We start from the raw sequence: 16079 nt of genomic DNA on the forward strand, positions 1-16079 counted from the left end.
AGAGCCAAACCTGAGAGCTGGGACACCTAAGTTCTCTCAGCAAGGCCACCAAGTTTGCCATGGAACCATGGGAAAATCACTTTCCCTCTCCAAAGACCAGTTTCCCCATTGGCAGGTATAATAGTGCCTTGTTCACCTCACTGGGCTGTTGGGAGATTAACAGGCTACAAGGGGCATAAAAGCATTTGTAAGGGGTCAAGCCCTAGAAGGGGTTATTGTGTTCCTTGAAAGAAGAGTAAGGGATACAGGAACCCAGAGGAGCCAAACCGTCTCCTGCCTCCAAGCTTTTGCCTAGAACCCATCCTCCTCCTTGTCTGCCTCATTTATTCATTCAACATAAACTGATTGGGATCCATACCAGGAAAAAAAAAAAAAAAAAAGATGCTTCAAACCTTGATCCTGGGCCGGAAAGGATCCTGTGAGGACACTCTTGCAAAAATGGCTGACTTAGTGCCTTTGACCTCTTCATTTTCACCCTCCAAATTTTATCCAAATGTATCTAAATTAGCAGAACCGTATTCACACCCAGAGTCCTAGCTGCAAGGGAGTCTGGAAAAGGTAGTTCTTTTTTTTTTTTTTTCCACGTTCCACCTGTGTCCACCTGCGCAGTACAGGAAGGCAAGCCAGGAGGAAGCAAGGGTTATAGATGCCGCGCCACATTTCCACCACCGTTTCTGCCGGGGCAGAGTCTGTACATTGAATTATTCTGCCCAGGGTCTGCTCTTGCCCACATACCCTTACGACGATGGTGTGGGGATGCTGACATATAGGTTTTAATAGAGACTTCACTGAGGACTCATTTCTTGGAGCTGCCATCCCAGCAGGAGGCGTTTATGGGAAACTCCAAGAAGGCATCACCGTGTCAGGAAAACAAGAATACCCTCATTTTTCTCTCTTTTTCTTAACAGTTTTAAGATATAAAACATATATTATGCGATTCATCCATTTAAAGTGTACAATTCAGGGGTCCCTGTGTGGCTCAGTCGGTTGAGCACCTGACTCTTAGTTTCAGCTCAGGTCATGGTCTCGCAGTTTGTGGGATCGAGCCCTGCTTCAGGTTCTGTGATGACAGTGTGGGGCTTGCTTGAGATTCTCCCTCCCTCTCTCTCTGCCCCTCCCCCACTCATGTGAGTGTGCTCTCTCTCTCTCTCTCTAAATAGACTTTAAAAAGTGTATAATTCAGTGGTTTTTAGAGAGAGTTGTGCAACAACCATGATTTATTTTAGAACATCATCAGTAAAAGTAGACCTTCCTCATTTGCTCCCAAAACTGCCTGCTCTAAGCAATCACTAATCTACTTTCGGTCTTTCCATAGATTTGCCTGTTCTGGACATTTTACATAAGTGGAATCATATGTCACCTTTGTGACTGACCTCTTTCTTTCACTTAACATAATGTGTCAGTGTTCATATTGTAGCATGTGTAAGTACTTTATTTCTTTTCATGGATGAAGAAGATTCCATTGTATGAGTATACAACATTTTGTTTATCCGTTCATCAATTTTTTTTTTTTGAAAGAGAGAGTGCATGAGCTCTCGAGAGCAGGGAGGGGCAGAGGGGGAGAGAGATAGAATCTTAAGTAGGCTCCATGCCCAGTGCAGAGCCCCACATGAGGCTCAATCTCACAGATCGTGAGATCATGATCTGAGCTGAAATCAAGAGTGGGAGGTTTAACCAACTGAACCACCGAGGCACCATATCCGTTCATCAATTCATGGACATTTGGGTTGTTTTCACTTCTTAGCTTTACAACAAATGCTGTGGGGAGGGGTGGAGATTGAGCCTCAAGTTGGGCACTCTCTCTCTCAAAAGAAAAAAGCCAAACAAAAACCAAAAAACTAAAAAACTAATGCTGCTATGAACTTTGTGTGCAAGTTTTTGTATGCACATATGTTTTCAATTCTCTTAGGTATATATGTCTAAGTAGAACTGCTGGGTCATATGGGAACTCTCTGTTTAACTTTTTGAATGACACCAAACTATTTTCCACAGTGGCTGCACCATTTTGCATTCCCACCACCAGCAATGTGTAAGGATTCTGATTTCTCCACTTTGAGCCAACACTTGTCTTTTATTATACATGCATATAATCTCTATACCCAGTGTGAGGCTCGAACTCATGATCCTGAGATCAAGAGTTGAATGCTCTACCGATGTAGCCAGCTGGGTGTCCCTTATTTTATGTATAATATATAAAAAATATTATATATATATATATGTACATTTAAAATTACAATCATTCTAATGGGAGTGAAACAGTGATTCATTGTGGCTTTGATTTGCTTTGCCCTAACGACATACGATGTTGAACATTTCTCTACGTGCTTACTGGCCATTTATACATCTTCCTTGGAGAAATGTCTGAATGAACACTTTTGCCCATTTTTAGTTGGGCTATTTTTCCTTTCTTATTGAATTGTAAAGGTTGTTTATATATTCTGGATACAAATTCCTTATTAGGTATATGATTTGGAAATATGTTTTCCCGTTCTGTGGGTTGTCTTTTCACACTTTAAACACAATAATTTATTTTTTTTAAGTTTATTTACTTATTTTGAGACAGCATGCGAGTGGGGGACAGGCAGAGAGAGAGGGAGAGAGAGAATCTGAAGCAGGCTCCGCGCTAACAGTGCAGAGCCCAACACAGGGTTTGATCTCACAAGCTGTGAGATCATGACCTGAGCTGAAAGCAAGAGTTGGACGCTTAACTGACTGAGCTACCCAGGCGCCCCTAAAATTAAAAATGTTTGTGCTTCAAAGGATTCCATCAAGAAAGGAAAGTGTGGTTTTACATTTTTTTTTAAGTAAAATAAATGTTGGCAAGGTTGTAATGAAATTGGAACACTCATACATTGTTGGTGGGACTGCAAAATGGTGCGGCTGCTGTGGAAAACAGTTTGGTGGTTCCTCAAAGAGTTGAATAAAGAATTACCATATGACGCAGAAATTCTACTCCTAGGCATATACCCAGAAGAACTGAAAACAGGTATTCAAACAAGCACCCGGATACACATGTTCATAGCAGCACTAGGATGGTTGTAATTTTTGAAAAATGTTTATTGATTTTCAGAGAGAGAGGGAGAACATGAGTGGGAAAGGGGCAGAGAGAGGGAGAGAGAGAGAGAGAGTCCCAAGTAGGGTCTGCACCACCAGTGCAGAGCCTGACACGGGTTCGATCCTACAAACCATGAGATCATGACCAGAGCCAAAATCAACAGCCAGATGCCCAACCGACTGAGCCATCCAGGCACCCCGGATGGTTGTAAGTTTTAAAAATAGATAATAAAGGGCACCTGGCTGGCTCAGTTGGCAGAGCATCTGATTTCTCTACATCGTTGCCAACACTTGTCTTTTATTACACACAGTTTTTTTGTAATGTCTATGCCCAATGTTGGGCTCAAACTCACAAAAACGAGATCGAGAGTTGGATAAAGACATTAGTCATTCTTGGGGTGCCAAGGACATCCACGTGCATGCTCTGTAGCGTTGCATGGCAGTTAAGAGTGTATCGGTCCTACTGGATTTGAATCCAGCGTGTCACCTATCCACTTGGAAAGGGTGAGATGAGAGGATGGGTGGAATGACTCAGATGTCGTTTGAAGACATCTCTTAATTTTGTCCTCAGGACTGGGAGGTCATGGGTGGATGCAGGAGAAGATGCAAGAATTTGAGGCCCCTTCTGCAGATGTGAAAGCTGGTGCGCCCTATCTCAGGATCTCCCCGCCCTGGGGTGTGAAGCCAAAACGAACTCATTGCATCTGACAGACTGTCCAGGGAGATGAGATAAGTGGGTGTCAGGCAGAAGGAGGAAGGTGTCAACCACAGAGCAGAGGCAGGTGAGAGCATGGAGCTCCCCACCCTTAACTCTGTCCTCGGAGTGACATCGCACACAGCTGCTTAACTTCTGAACCAGTGATGGTCCCAGATCTCCTCCTGACCTGGATTGCGTACCTGGTGTCCTTCAAACTATCCATGCAACAGAGATCCAGGACCCATGCACTGGGCCAGCCAGGAGTTCAGCCGGCTGGCCAAACGTTTGGAGGTGGCCATGGTGATGGACTGGAGAAGTTTTTGAGGTTTTCAAAGAGGAAGTAGGGCTTTTGCCTGTGGGTCCATTGTTTCTCCCTCTTACTGAACAAGTCAGCTCGACACCCCCGGCTGTGCTTTGCTTCCCAAAGTAGAGGGTGCCTATTCTAATAATAGGAAGTCCTGAGAATTGTATCCCGCTTTCTATTTCAGCAGCAACCAGCAGGCCTTCTGATAACTGAACTGTGAATTTCCAAGGTCTAGGTCGTATTCCCACAGGCTGTATTCCCAGCAAGTAGTCCAGTGCCCGAGACAGAGTTCTCATAGTCCTGAAGGGAATCCAGACCCTACTGTTCCACGTTTGTGGCTCTTTTTACCTCTTCAAAGTGGCCCTCCAATAATTCTTTCTTGGGCTCCCCCTTCCTCCCTGGGACATTGCAGTCCCCACTTGGGTCTTGTGATCTGAAGCCAGTCACTCTCTTTCTCTGAGTTTCAGCTTTCCTGCCTGTAAAACAGAAATAATAGTACCCATCTCGGAGGGTCACTGTGCTGACCGAGTTAAGCAAAACATGTCAGAGTGCTCTGCAGGGTTCCTGACACATGGTGAGCGCCCAAATGCCGAAAACTATAATTATTGTGGAGTGTGGACTGGCGTGGGGACAGGACAGTATTGGGTGAGCACGATGGTCTCCAACTAGGGGCGGATGAATAAAGCAATAAAACAGAATGTAGTTAATCTTTCCAAGTGTGCTGCTCAAATTCTGGTCTTTCCAAAGTGAGCCAGGAACATTCATCACAATTTTAACACTATTAGGAAGCTGCCTAACTTGCTTGCCTAACTAGGCAAAGATTGATGTACAATGTTAACATTAATCCACATTTGTCAAGTGCTTGCTTTGGGCCAGGCACTGGCCTAAGAGCTTTAGGTGAATCAACTGGAGGAATTTTCAAAAGAACATTGTGAAGCAAGTACTATTATTATCCTCATTTGACAGATAAGGAAAGAGGCACAGAGAGGTTAAGTGACTTAGCGTACGGTCACAGAGCTGGGATTAAGTCCCAGCTAGTGTTCTTAATCGCTCTGCATACTACTTCCATACGAGGTCTTTTCCAGCCTTGTGTGGAAGAGGGAAGAATTGAGGAGTCCACAATACAGGAATGCCAGTTTGTCCAACCCTGCTGTGGAACACTATGCAATCAGGAAAAAGCAGGAGGCAGATGTGTTTGTTCTGCATGAAATGATGGTCACAGCAGATTGTTGGATGGAAAGAGCTACAGAAAAGTATATGTATCTTATAAACTAGGTTGTATAAAAACAAAGTTAAAAAGTTCACTTACTCGTTTGTAGGTTCATATGTGAATGTCAGGGGCTAAACACCAAAAAATTCACATTGGTCCCTAGGAAATTGTGAAGGAGGGGAGCTTCCATTTTTTTTTTTTTGTCTTTTTGTTCTCTGCTGTTTGAAATGTTTACTGCTAGTATGTTTTATCTTGTAATTAACAGAACGAAGAAGAAAGTAAGCGTCCATGAGCCAGGAGCCTGAAGACCCTTGTCCAGCCCTCCAGCTCTTGTCAAAGGCCTCTCTGGTGCCCCCCGCTTATCCCTGAAGGCTCCGAATCCTCTCTCCCATCCACAAGCACTTCCCAAGCCCCCCTGTGGTCACTGAGGACTTGCCTTGGCCTGGGTCTCTCATCTGGGTCCAGGTATCTGCACAGGTTCCCTGACTAAGAGGCTGTAGTTCTATGCCTGAGCTACCCCACAGGGATGTGAAACGTGGTGACATCACAGTTAGGCTAATGACATCACGGTGGACTTGAAAGGCTGACAGGACAGAAGACCTGGCAGGGCCCAGGAGATGAGAACAAGGAAGGGGTTGGCAGGTGGAGGCTGTTTTGGGTGGGAACTCGAGGCCCTATGTCCTCAGCCCACCTCCCAGGACATTCCTAGCCAGGCCTTTCAGGGACCGGACAGTCAGAAATCTCCAAGTCTACTTCCCTTTTTGTTTCGAATCAAGAGGTTTACAGACTTTTCTGAGAGTTGGGAGCAAGAGTGTGATGCCAGGGTGGGTGGAGTTAGCAGGTGGAAGATAGGAAGCCAAAGGTGCAGGTGACTCCTCCTCGGAGATGAGACTGGGGTTTTCTGTGGGTGCCTAGCCAGGCCCTGGCTCCCCTGTGATTCCAACAAGGCTGCGCGGGAAGGCAGGCTTGTGGCCTTGGAGGCTGGGAGGGCTCCAGCTTTTGGGGCATGCAGTTTGGGTGGATCAAGGCTACAAGCGGCACCAGGGAGGAGCTCCTTCACCAATCTGAAGGATAGTGAGAGGGCAGCTGAGAAAGGCGGGAAGCTCTTTGTACAGGTAGCTGACTACTCAGATCCTGAAGGCTCAGTATTCCAGCCTGAACGCTGTTGCTTTATCTTTTGTTCTGGGCATATGTTATGGAGATTCTCGGGTTAAGCTACAGAAACCATTTCAGGAGGGTTGAAGAAAAGCAATTCCTTTAAAAGATATGGGGAAGCTCACAGAATGTCTGGAAATGCTGTAGAGCCAGACTTGGAGAATGGGCTGGATCAGGAGAAGCTGAGACCCCGCCCCCCCCCCCAGGACCCAGCTCAGAGAGGATTCTGCAACGCCCTCTGAACCCCTTTCTTTCCTCTGTTGCCCTGGAAGCCGACGTGGCATGATGTGCAGGGTGGAGTCTATACTTACCTGCCTCTTTAGGGCCCCTGGTTTCTGATCCAGTCTGGATGGGGGCATCCAGTTGGCCCAGTCCATGTCATGTGCCTGTATCACGTGCTGGGTTCGGGGAGGTCGGAATCAAGTGTGTGGCCATCTTGGCTTTTATAGTGGGAGGTGCATTCTGCCTCCCTCCAGATGCATGTGGGGGGGAAATTCCACATTCTGAGCATCCAAGAAACCCAATAAATGTCTGCACTGGAAATAAAAATGAGTAGACAGTGGTTCCTGTCCCTGAGACACTCACAGGCACATAGGGGTCATTATGTGGGCAAATAATTCTGATGGGAAGTGATGGAGGCCATGGTGGGGGTGGTCACCAGTCAGGGGCTGGGCTGGCAGAGAAACACCGGTCATATGCCCCTGCTCGTGGTGGAGTGTCCAAGATGTCCCTGTGTGCTCCAGGCCACCTCGATGGAATGGCTGGGTGGAGTCTGATGAGTGGTTGGGCCTGTGTCACACGGGGCCAGACATTGTGTGATACGGATCCACCAACTGGGCAGAATTTGAGTCTCTAGAAATGTGTGCCTTTTCTTGCTCTCACAAATAATGAAACTGCTTGGCCCAAAAAACTGCTTCCTAACCAATGGAGCTTCTCTTTTGATATCTAGCCATTCCTTATATGCATTTTGCTATGCCACTGAATCACCTCTTACCCCTGTTGGGGCCTCAGCTCAGTATCGGGATGAGAGAAAGGATTTCTCAGGATAGGCAGATCAGAGATGGGACGAGAAAGAGGAGGGTGTATTTGCTGCCTCCGGGGCCTCTGCTCCGTGAGATCAGATTCCTTCTCTTTTCTGCTCCACTCCATATCCTTCCGTGTTGCCTGCTCTGGTCTATAACTGTCCCTGTCCCTGCACCACCATCACTGTCCTCCCTGTCATCATCACTGCCCGGTTCCATCTTGGCCAGGCCCCTGTCTCCAGAAGGACCCCAGCTTCAGCCGTTGAGCCTTGCTGTGTCCCTCTTGGCCTCACATAGCCCCACCCCACTCGCCCCAGCTCCACACACTGATATTCCAGAACCCCAGTTTGTAGTAGTCCCAAATCAGCACATTGTCCCGTAAAGTTGCCACAGGTAGGTAAAGGCTGGTGGGTGGGTCCCTCTCATCAGGTCTCACAGGCCCCCCCCCACCCCCGCCTGCCCCCTTCTTCCTACTTGTGGCAACTTCAAATGAAGCACCTTCCTGTCACACTCACTGGGGCCTCAACCACAGGCAGCAGCTGCCCGCCTGCCCACCTCCCTGCATCCCTCAGAGGGAACTTCTGCAGAACCAGGTGAAGAGGCTCACGCAGGCAGGTGAAAAGCCTCTGCTGGGCAGGGTCGGGAGGAGTGGGGGAAGGGAAAAAGGAGACCGTGCTTTGGCAGGCTGAGACACTCGAGTGAACGTGCTAGGGTCCGCGTCCGAGGAGCACTGGAGGAGGAGGGAAGTGTGGCCACTGAGGAGAAGGGGAATGAGCCTTGAGACACTTGCTGAGCTGAGGTGGTCCCTGTGCTGTGTGGCCTTCGGTGAAAAGAAGGCAGAGAAACGGACAGCTGAGCGAGCAGAGAATCTTCCTGTCAGGCCAGTCAGGGGACCCAGGGGACTCTTGGCCTGCTTTCTCAGACTGTCCCTGGTGAGGGAGCTGAGCCTGGGTAGTCTGGGCAGCAGGACCCTAGGGCTTCCTCTGCTGCCCAGAAAAGCTGTGTCGATTATCTCTGAGTTCACTCAGAAGTACCTTCCATGAGGATCTTCCTCTCCGTCCTCTTCCCCAGGGATGAGCATAAGGCCAGCTCAGCTCCTCACCTCTGATTGTCTCCATTCGATCTTCTTCCTGCACCTACGAAGAGAGCATCATTGGCTTCTAAATGTCAGTACTGAGTCCTTAGACATCAGCCTGTCCAACCCTCGTGTTCTGCAGATAGGGAAAATGAGGCCAGGAGGGGCAGTGACTCAAAGTCACACGGTGGTGTAGTGGAACGGCCAGCTCTAGAAGCCAGGCTCCTGTGTGGAGGTCCTTCACTGCTCACCTGTGACTGACCTGTCTTCCCATCGGGTAGTAGGGGCATGAAGGGGGAGTCTGTTCCAGAACTGGGTTGTTGCCACAAGATTCAGCCTCTGGGGAGTACAGGGAGCTCCCTGTCCTCCAGCCCGGACTTCCAGCTCTGCCAAGGCAACCAGGTAAGGAGGGATCCCAGCCCAATCTTTGAGGGCAGCCTGCTTACAAAGGGAGAGGACATTAGGATGAAGTCGGGGGGAGGGGGAAATCTGAAGGGACCAGATTCCCACTGGCCCCTGGTCCTGAGCACTCCTACCCCGCCTGGTACATCATGGAGACCTGCCCTGGGGGTACCAGAGATCCTCTCCCATGCCCCAGGGGCCAGACCTTTCCTGTGGGGCGTGAGAAGGGATAGCATAGCGCCTGCAGGAGGCTTGGCTGTATGACCACGACCTGGGCCTTGGCGGGAGGGAAGCTCAGGGCCATCTCGTGGGGTTTACAGTCTTTGATGAGGGTTTTCTCCAAGTTCATCTAGGCTCCATTCAAAACACAGTAGATGGTCTGAGACACAGTGGGGCCAAAGGGGTCAGGAAGGAAGGAAGGGAGAGAGACCAGGGCTAGGTGAGGGGTTGTAGAGGATAGGAGGAGGGCAGTACTGGGGTGGGTACAAAAGTCTTTGGGGAAATCTTCAAATGAGGGATGGGGAAGCCGTTTGAGTGACAGACATGATACAGGGTGGGTCTTAGCTTCTCCTCTTTTGGAAACCAAACTGGAGCCGGGACCATCCTGGGAACACAGGTGTCCCTGTCTCCCACCCCCAAGTCCCTTGCCCCCTGTCTGCCAGGTCTCCTCAGCTCGCAGGCCACTTCCTGACACCGTGGATGCCCATGGCTCATCTTGTGCCAGCTGGCTGTGCCCCTTGCCGCTGGTGCCAGCCAAGTCTGCCTTGCTGACCTGTCCCCAGGGCCTGGACCTATACCTGTGTGCCCTGCAGCCGGCATTGCTGGGCATGGCCCCACAAGGTCTCAGAAGCGACACCTTCAGCACAAGTAAGCCAGGGCAGAGGGCTGCACCGTGAAGGAGGCAGCGGGTGGGAGAGGACTCTTAGATTTCAGGACAGGAAAGGGAGGGGACCCAGTGTCACTGGTGAGGACGGAGCCTCAGGCACGCTTTACTTCCGTATTCTGGCCTGGAGTCCTGGCCTGGGGCAGGGCGGGGCTTTCAGGGTGACACCTGAGCTAGAGGAGGTGGATGGACAGTGGCTTTCTCAGGCATGAGCATGGGACCTGGAGTAGGGGTAGTCCGAGTCCTGGGACTGAGGATGGAGCCCTGCGCCTAGAATGTTTGAGCCAAAGGAGTCTTCATTATGAGATAGGAGCACTGACCGGGAGCCAGAGAGCTGAGGATAGAGTCCTGGTTCTGCCCTTCCCGGCTCTGTGACCTTGGGCACATCACCGAGGCCAGTTTCTTCTTCCATGGGAGTAGGATGTCACTATACCTATGTTCTAGATTTGCTGCACTGTAACGCACCATTTCATCACACAACTGTAACCTCCTGGAGGGCAGACTGTGCTGCCCGGTCCCTTATTTCCCCAGCACAGAGCACAGAGTGAAACGACAGGTCAGCGAAGTTGGCTGAGCGAATAAATGAGGATCCAAGCAGACATCTACTTTGTGACCTTTTTTCTTTTCAGTATTTCACCTTATATGTCTCCCACCTCCCTGGCTGTTGTGCCTCAGTCTCCCTTCCTCGCTCTTCTCTGCCTACCTCCTGAATATCCCCATGCTCCATAACTCAGTCCAAAGCCTTCTTCTCTCCCCTCCCCCACCCTTTAGTCTCACCTCTTCTCTTCTTTCCCTCCTCTCCTGTTCACTTTACGGAGGGTAGTAGTGCTGTTTGACAGCTACTTCTTTCCTGCAAGAAAGGAAATGATCCGTACTTGTGCTGTTTACGACCGTACCTACTGAGCCTTTTAAACGTGGCTCGTGTGAATGAAGAACCGAATTCTTATTGTACTTATTTTAAGTAGTTGAAACGTCATCACATGAGTCAAGTGGCTACCGTTTTGGACACAGCAGATCAAGGGTCGTCCTTATGCGGTCTCCTCGGGGTCCCTGGCACCCAGATTTATGTCTTCAGCTTGGACCTCTCTTTTATAAACTCCAAACCAAACAGATAAACAAACAACCAACCAAATTCCAAACCAATTCATCCAACTACCTACTTGGCTTCTCCACTTGGATGTCTAATAAGGTTCTTTTTTGTTTTTAATGTTTATTCATTTTTGAGAGACAGAGAGAGAAGGTGGGGGGGACAGAGAGAGAGGGAGACACAGAATCCCAAGCAGGCTCCAGGCTCTGAGCTGTCAGCACAGAGCCCGACACGGAGCTCAAACGCATGAACTGAGATCATGACCCCAGCCAAAGTCAGACGCTTAACCGACTGAGCCACCCAAGCGCCCCTCTAGTAGGCTTCCTGATCATCTTCTCTCCCTAAAATGGTTGAGCACCACAGACATACTAGGTCCTTTTGTTGGCAAGTCCAAGTGCAGACCAGGAAGGCCCAGGGAGGGGAAATGCCTGCCCAAGTCACCCAACAGGCTTGCAAGGCTATGGCGATTTCCCAGCCTGAGCAGGGCAGGTTAGATGGGGAACAGAGCTTTCCCCCAGGTAGTGGGGCCCTGACCACTGTCTTCCTTTTCCCGCTCAGCGCTCCAGCCACCAGGGCTGCATGCAGGCTCCACTGATGGCGAGAAACTCACGGCCAAGCACTCTGCGAGCAGGGACCAGAGGGGAAGCCAATGGGAAAGAGCTGGAGAGGGGGCCCGCTGCCCATCCTTCTGTCCCCACAGCAGCTCTTGCCCACCCCCCTGGCAGAACAGAAGGAGCCCCATCCCCTTAGCTTTCTGCTCCTGTCTGTCCTGCCTGCTGCCCACTCCCATCTCCAAAGAGCTCCCATTCTGCCTTCACCCCTTCTGTCCTGCATATCCACTTCTCCTGCCTCCTCCTTACCTGCTTACCTATGGGGCCCTACCTTCTGTCCGATGCCCCCGCCTCTTCATGCGGCCCCCAGATCCCTCCCACCCCGTCATGGCTATGCCCAGCTTGCTGATGAGTGTCAATGAGCCTGGGCCCCCCACGGCCCAGAGGGAGACCCTGTATCCTTACCCAGGGGCCTCCCAAGCCTCTGGCCAGATCCAGCCTTTCCAGGCCTGGAATCCAGGACCTGGAGCTGTCAGGACCTACTCCTCAGGGCAAAAGAGTGCTGGCAGGGCGGCTCCAGCGAGGCGGACCCCACTGGGCTCCCGGACAGGCACCGCGGCGCTGCCTTACCCACTGAAGAAAAAGAATGGCAAAATCCTGTACGAGTGCAATGTGTGCGGCAAGAACTTCGGGCAGCTCTCCAACCTCAAGGTATCTGCGTCTTGGGCTCCGCTGCTCCCCTCGGCATCCTTCAATGACCCCGTGCTATCCTGCTTCCAGAATCAAGGGCCTTAAAGCCAGAGCAACTCCTGGGCAGCCTCTAGGCTGTGACCTGGGATGCTTCCTTTGGCCTCTCGGTGTCATGTTTGTGGAGAGGAGATGACAAAACGGCCGCCAAAAGTCCTCTCCACTCTAAGAGATAGTCTGTGAGAGCGTCCACTGCACTCAAACATGGGGAAACTGAGGGAAAGTTTTGCCCAAAGTTACTTCGATTTAATGGTGAAGTTAGGCCTTGATATTAGCCTCTCAACATCTAGTGCAAAGCCCTTTCTGGATCCCCAGTTAAGCCTCTTCTTGTTTATTTGTTTGAAGGTCTGGTGGGGGCATAAATTTTAGTGAGCCCAGGCCACCCACCTGACAACCAGCTTTTTTCACGGGGGACCCCATGAAGCAGCACAGTGCCCGTTGGGGCCATCATCCACATCGCCCAGAGGGGACCCCATGGGCACACCTCTTTGTGTCAGCAGAGATGGGGATCTACGCACATGTTGGCGGCACTGAAGTTGAGGAAAAGTTATGGTTGTTGAGGAGGGACGCTTCCGGGTCCCCAGGGCAAGGGTGCTTAAACTTTAATGAGCCTCAAACCACCCGGGGAGCTAGGAAACATGCAGATTCCTAGGTCCCAGCCCCAGGGATCTTCAGTCAGCTGGCCTGGGGCAGGGCCTGAAAATCTGCATTTTTTAAAAAATTTATTTTGTGAGAGAGAGAACACAAGGGAGAGAGAGCACGAGTGGGGAAGGGGCGGAGAGAGAGCTAGAGAGAGAATCCCAAGCAGGATCCACACTGTCAGCACAGAGCCTGACACGGGGCTCGATCTCACGAACCGGGAGATCATGACCTGAGCCAAGATCAAGAGTCAGAGGCTTAACCAAATGAGCCACTCGGGCACCTCATTATTTATTTATTTATTTATTTATTTATTTATTAGTTAGTTAGTTAATGAGAACGTGCCTCTTTAACATGCTCCCAGATGGTGCTGATGCTGCTGGTCTGTGGACCACACTTTGAGTCGCACCGCCTTACCTAGCCTTCTGACCACTGTCATGTCCCTTCCTGCAGGGCAGCAGAAAGAGTGAGGGTACCCTGGGGAAAGGCAAGAGGGGCCTTGAGAAGCCTCAGGGCTAAATAGGGGTCCCGTGGGGATGTGGGGAGAGATTGGGACAGGATCCCAGACCCTGCCGGAGGGGTCTGGGCAGTTGGCAACATTTGTCCCACACCTGGCTCAGGTCCATCTGCGTGTGCACAGCGGGGAGCGCCCATTCCAGTGTGCCCTGTGTCAGAAGCGCTTCACTCAGCTCGCCCACCTGCAGAAGCACCAGTTGGTGCATACCGGGGAGCGGCCCCACGAGTGCCTGGTGAGACCCTACTTCCCCTCCCCTGTACTCCTGGGGGCTGGTGAGTAGTTCCAGGGCCCCGGAGGGTTGGCACCTGTAGCCTCTATTCCCCAATCCTCCTGAGCAGGTGGAGACAGGACTGGAAGCAAGGGTGGAGGTGGGGAGGGAGGTGGAGGGAGGTGAAAATGACCCGAGTCAGCCTGGAAGGGCCAGAATGTGATACGGGAGCTCACTCCCTGGGCCTGGCGTGAGGAATAGAGATGAAGGCCTATGGGAGGAGAATAACAAAGTTGGGGGTGCTGGGGAGTGAATACCTATTACCTACTTCCCAGGGCTGCTGCAGAAGTAAAAGGCCCAGTGTGTGAAAGTACGCACTACGGGTAACACAAGCTTGGTGTTAGCTCCCTCCCTCTGAAACTCACCACAGCCCTTGGGAAGTCAGAACAGCAGGAATGCTTCCCCCGTTTTACAGAAGCAGTCGTGAAAGAAATATAGAGGTTCTAAGTCTGGGCCACTTGGGTTCAGATTCCAGCTCTACCTCCAGCTTGTTGTGTGATCTTTGGCTAGTGGCTCGCCTCCTCTGAGCCTCACTCTCTCGCTGAAATGTGGGAGCTATATTGGTACTTAGTCATGCTTCTCCAGGGTCCTGGGGAAGACCATGTGAGACCAACTCCTGGCATGCCGCAGCTCCCAGTAAATGTTAATTACGCCCGCTAAAGCTGTAGACCCACGCACGAGGGTCCTATGTGATTATCTCGTTCAGTCCATCATCCCTGTGAGGTTAGGTGTTTACAGTAACGTGTTACCAATAAGGAAACCAAGGCTCAGCCAGGAGAAGTCACCTATGCGAGGTCACACAGGGAGTAAGAACCAGGATACTAACCCAGGTCTGCCTGGCACCAATGGGCCAGACGCTGTGGGTCCCAGGGAGAAATCATCAGGGGAAAGCTTCCGGGCCTGCATTACGGGGGGGGGGGGGGGGGGGGGGAGGGGGGTGGTGGGGGGTGTCCAAGGTGGGGAGGGGAGCAGAGCTCCTGAGCCAGCCAGGTGGGCAGAGCTGACACCAGCGCCCCTTCCCACCAGATGTGCCACAAGCGCTTCAGCAGCTCCAGCAACCTCAAGACCCACCTGCGGATGCACTCAGGGGCCCGGCCCTTCGGGTGCAGTGTCTGCCCAAGTCGCTTCACCCGGCATGTTCACCTGAAGCTGCACCAGCGGCTGCACGCCCGCCGGCCCTGCGGCCTAGCTCACACCCACCTGCCCCTGGCGTCTCTTGCCTGCTTTGCCCGATGGCACCAGGAAGCTCTAGGTCTTGTGGGGGTGTCATCAGAGAGGCAGCTGGGCTGGGATTCGGAAAAGGTCAAGAGGTCCTCGGCATCTGGGGCAAGTGAGGGCAGCCAGCCTGAGCCCTGGTGCCAGGACTGTCCTGGGGAGGGGGCAGGGCAGAGCGATTAAAGGATTTTTCTCTACGGCAAGTCGAGGCCTCCTGAGCTTCAACAGTGGCGGGGGAAGCCACTGTGTATTGGTCAGACTTCGCAATCCACCAGGTCAGGGGACACAGCCACGGAGATTCTGTGATGCTCTCCCCTGGGGTGGGGCAGGCAGCCATCTCCTGCTCCCGGTCTGGGACGAGGCCCTCCAATCTCAGCTTGCCAGTGGGTAGTTCGGCCTTCCAGGACTCTGCACGGTGCAGACTATGCTGCCACGCACCGGGCACATTGCTCTTTTTCCTGAACAGATGTTCCAGCACCTGCCCAGATGCATGTCTGCTGCTTCCCACCACCTTCTTGTCTCACAGTTCGTAAGAAGCCATTGTGCCTCCTTAGCTGGTATTCCCTGCCACGGTCAGGGGGCGGGGTGAGCTCCTCCTTCTGCACCTGCTAGGAGCTGAGCCCCCTGTGGGGTGGAGGGACAAGAACACAAGGATGTCAATGTCTACTCATGACCCGGAAGCAAGATATCCCCCTGTGTGCCAGGACCAGCCACCAAAGAGGGCAAAGGGCTAAGGAGGTGCGAGCTCAGGGAAGAGGTAGAGGCTCTACAAGGAGTATAAGGAGGGAAGAACTGGCAAAGAGAGCCTGAGGAGCTAGGACCCTCCTGATGACCTTTCTCTCTGCGGTCCCAGAGGATTCCCTCAGATGTGCAAGGTCTTCTGCCCCCCACTTGGGAGTTAGCAACAGGTGGGGAAAGGGCACTGCCTGAGAAGCAAGATTATTAATCACAATAAACAGTAGCTATTATTGGGGTGCCTGGGTGACTCAGTGGCTAAGAATCCACCGACTCTTGATTTGGACTCAGGTCATGATCTCACGATTTGTGAGATCCAGTACAGAGCCTGCTCGGGATTCTCTCCCCCTCTCCCCTTGTGCCCCCCCCCCCCCGACTCATGTGAGGGCGCGCGCGCTCTCTCTCTCTCTCAAAATAAATAAAGTATAAGAAAATACCAATAGCTGTTATTAAACAGTAATATGGGAATGCAAACTGGTGCAGCCACTCTGGAAAACAATATGGAGGTTCCTCAAAAA

At 51.5% G+C, this 16079-nt stretch overlaps 1 protein-coding gene across 1 annotated transcript; it reads left to right on the plus strand.

Annotated features, from left to right (window-relative positions):
* Positions 1–7969: 7969 nt before the first annotated feature.
* On the plus strand, positions 7970–15859 carry ZNF683 (zinc finger protein 683). The gene is given in 7 exon segments (XM_047085381.1): positions 7970–8057; positions 8514–8919; positions 9582–9786; positions 11448–12151; positions 13447–13575; positions 14638–14933; positions 14935–15859. Coding segments are annotated over 6 exon segments (1731 nt in total). The 5' UTR covers positions 7970–8057; positions 8514–8805; the 3' UTR covers positions 15218–15859.
* The last annotated feature ends 220 nt before the right edge of the window (positions 15860–16079 follow it).

This window comes from Lynx rufus, unplaced genomic scaffold (genome assembly GCF_022079265.1).
Source record: "Lynx rufus isolate CCGP_SWC_20201006 ecotype Redwood Valley unplaced genomic scaffold, mLynRuf1.p SCAF_2, whole genome shotgun sequence".
NCBI classification, from domain to species: Eukaryota; Metazoa; Chordata; class Mammalia; order Carnivora; family Felidae; genus Lynx; species Lynx rufus.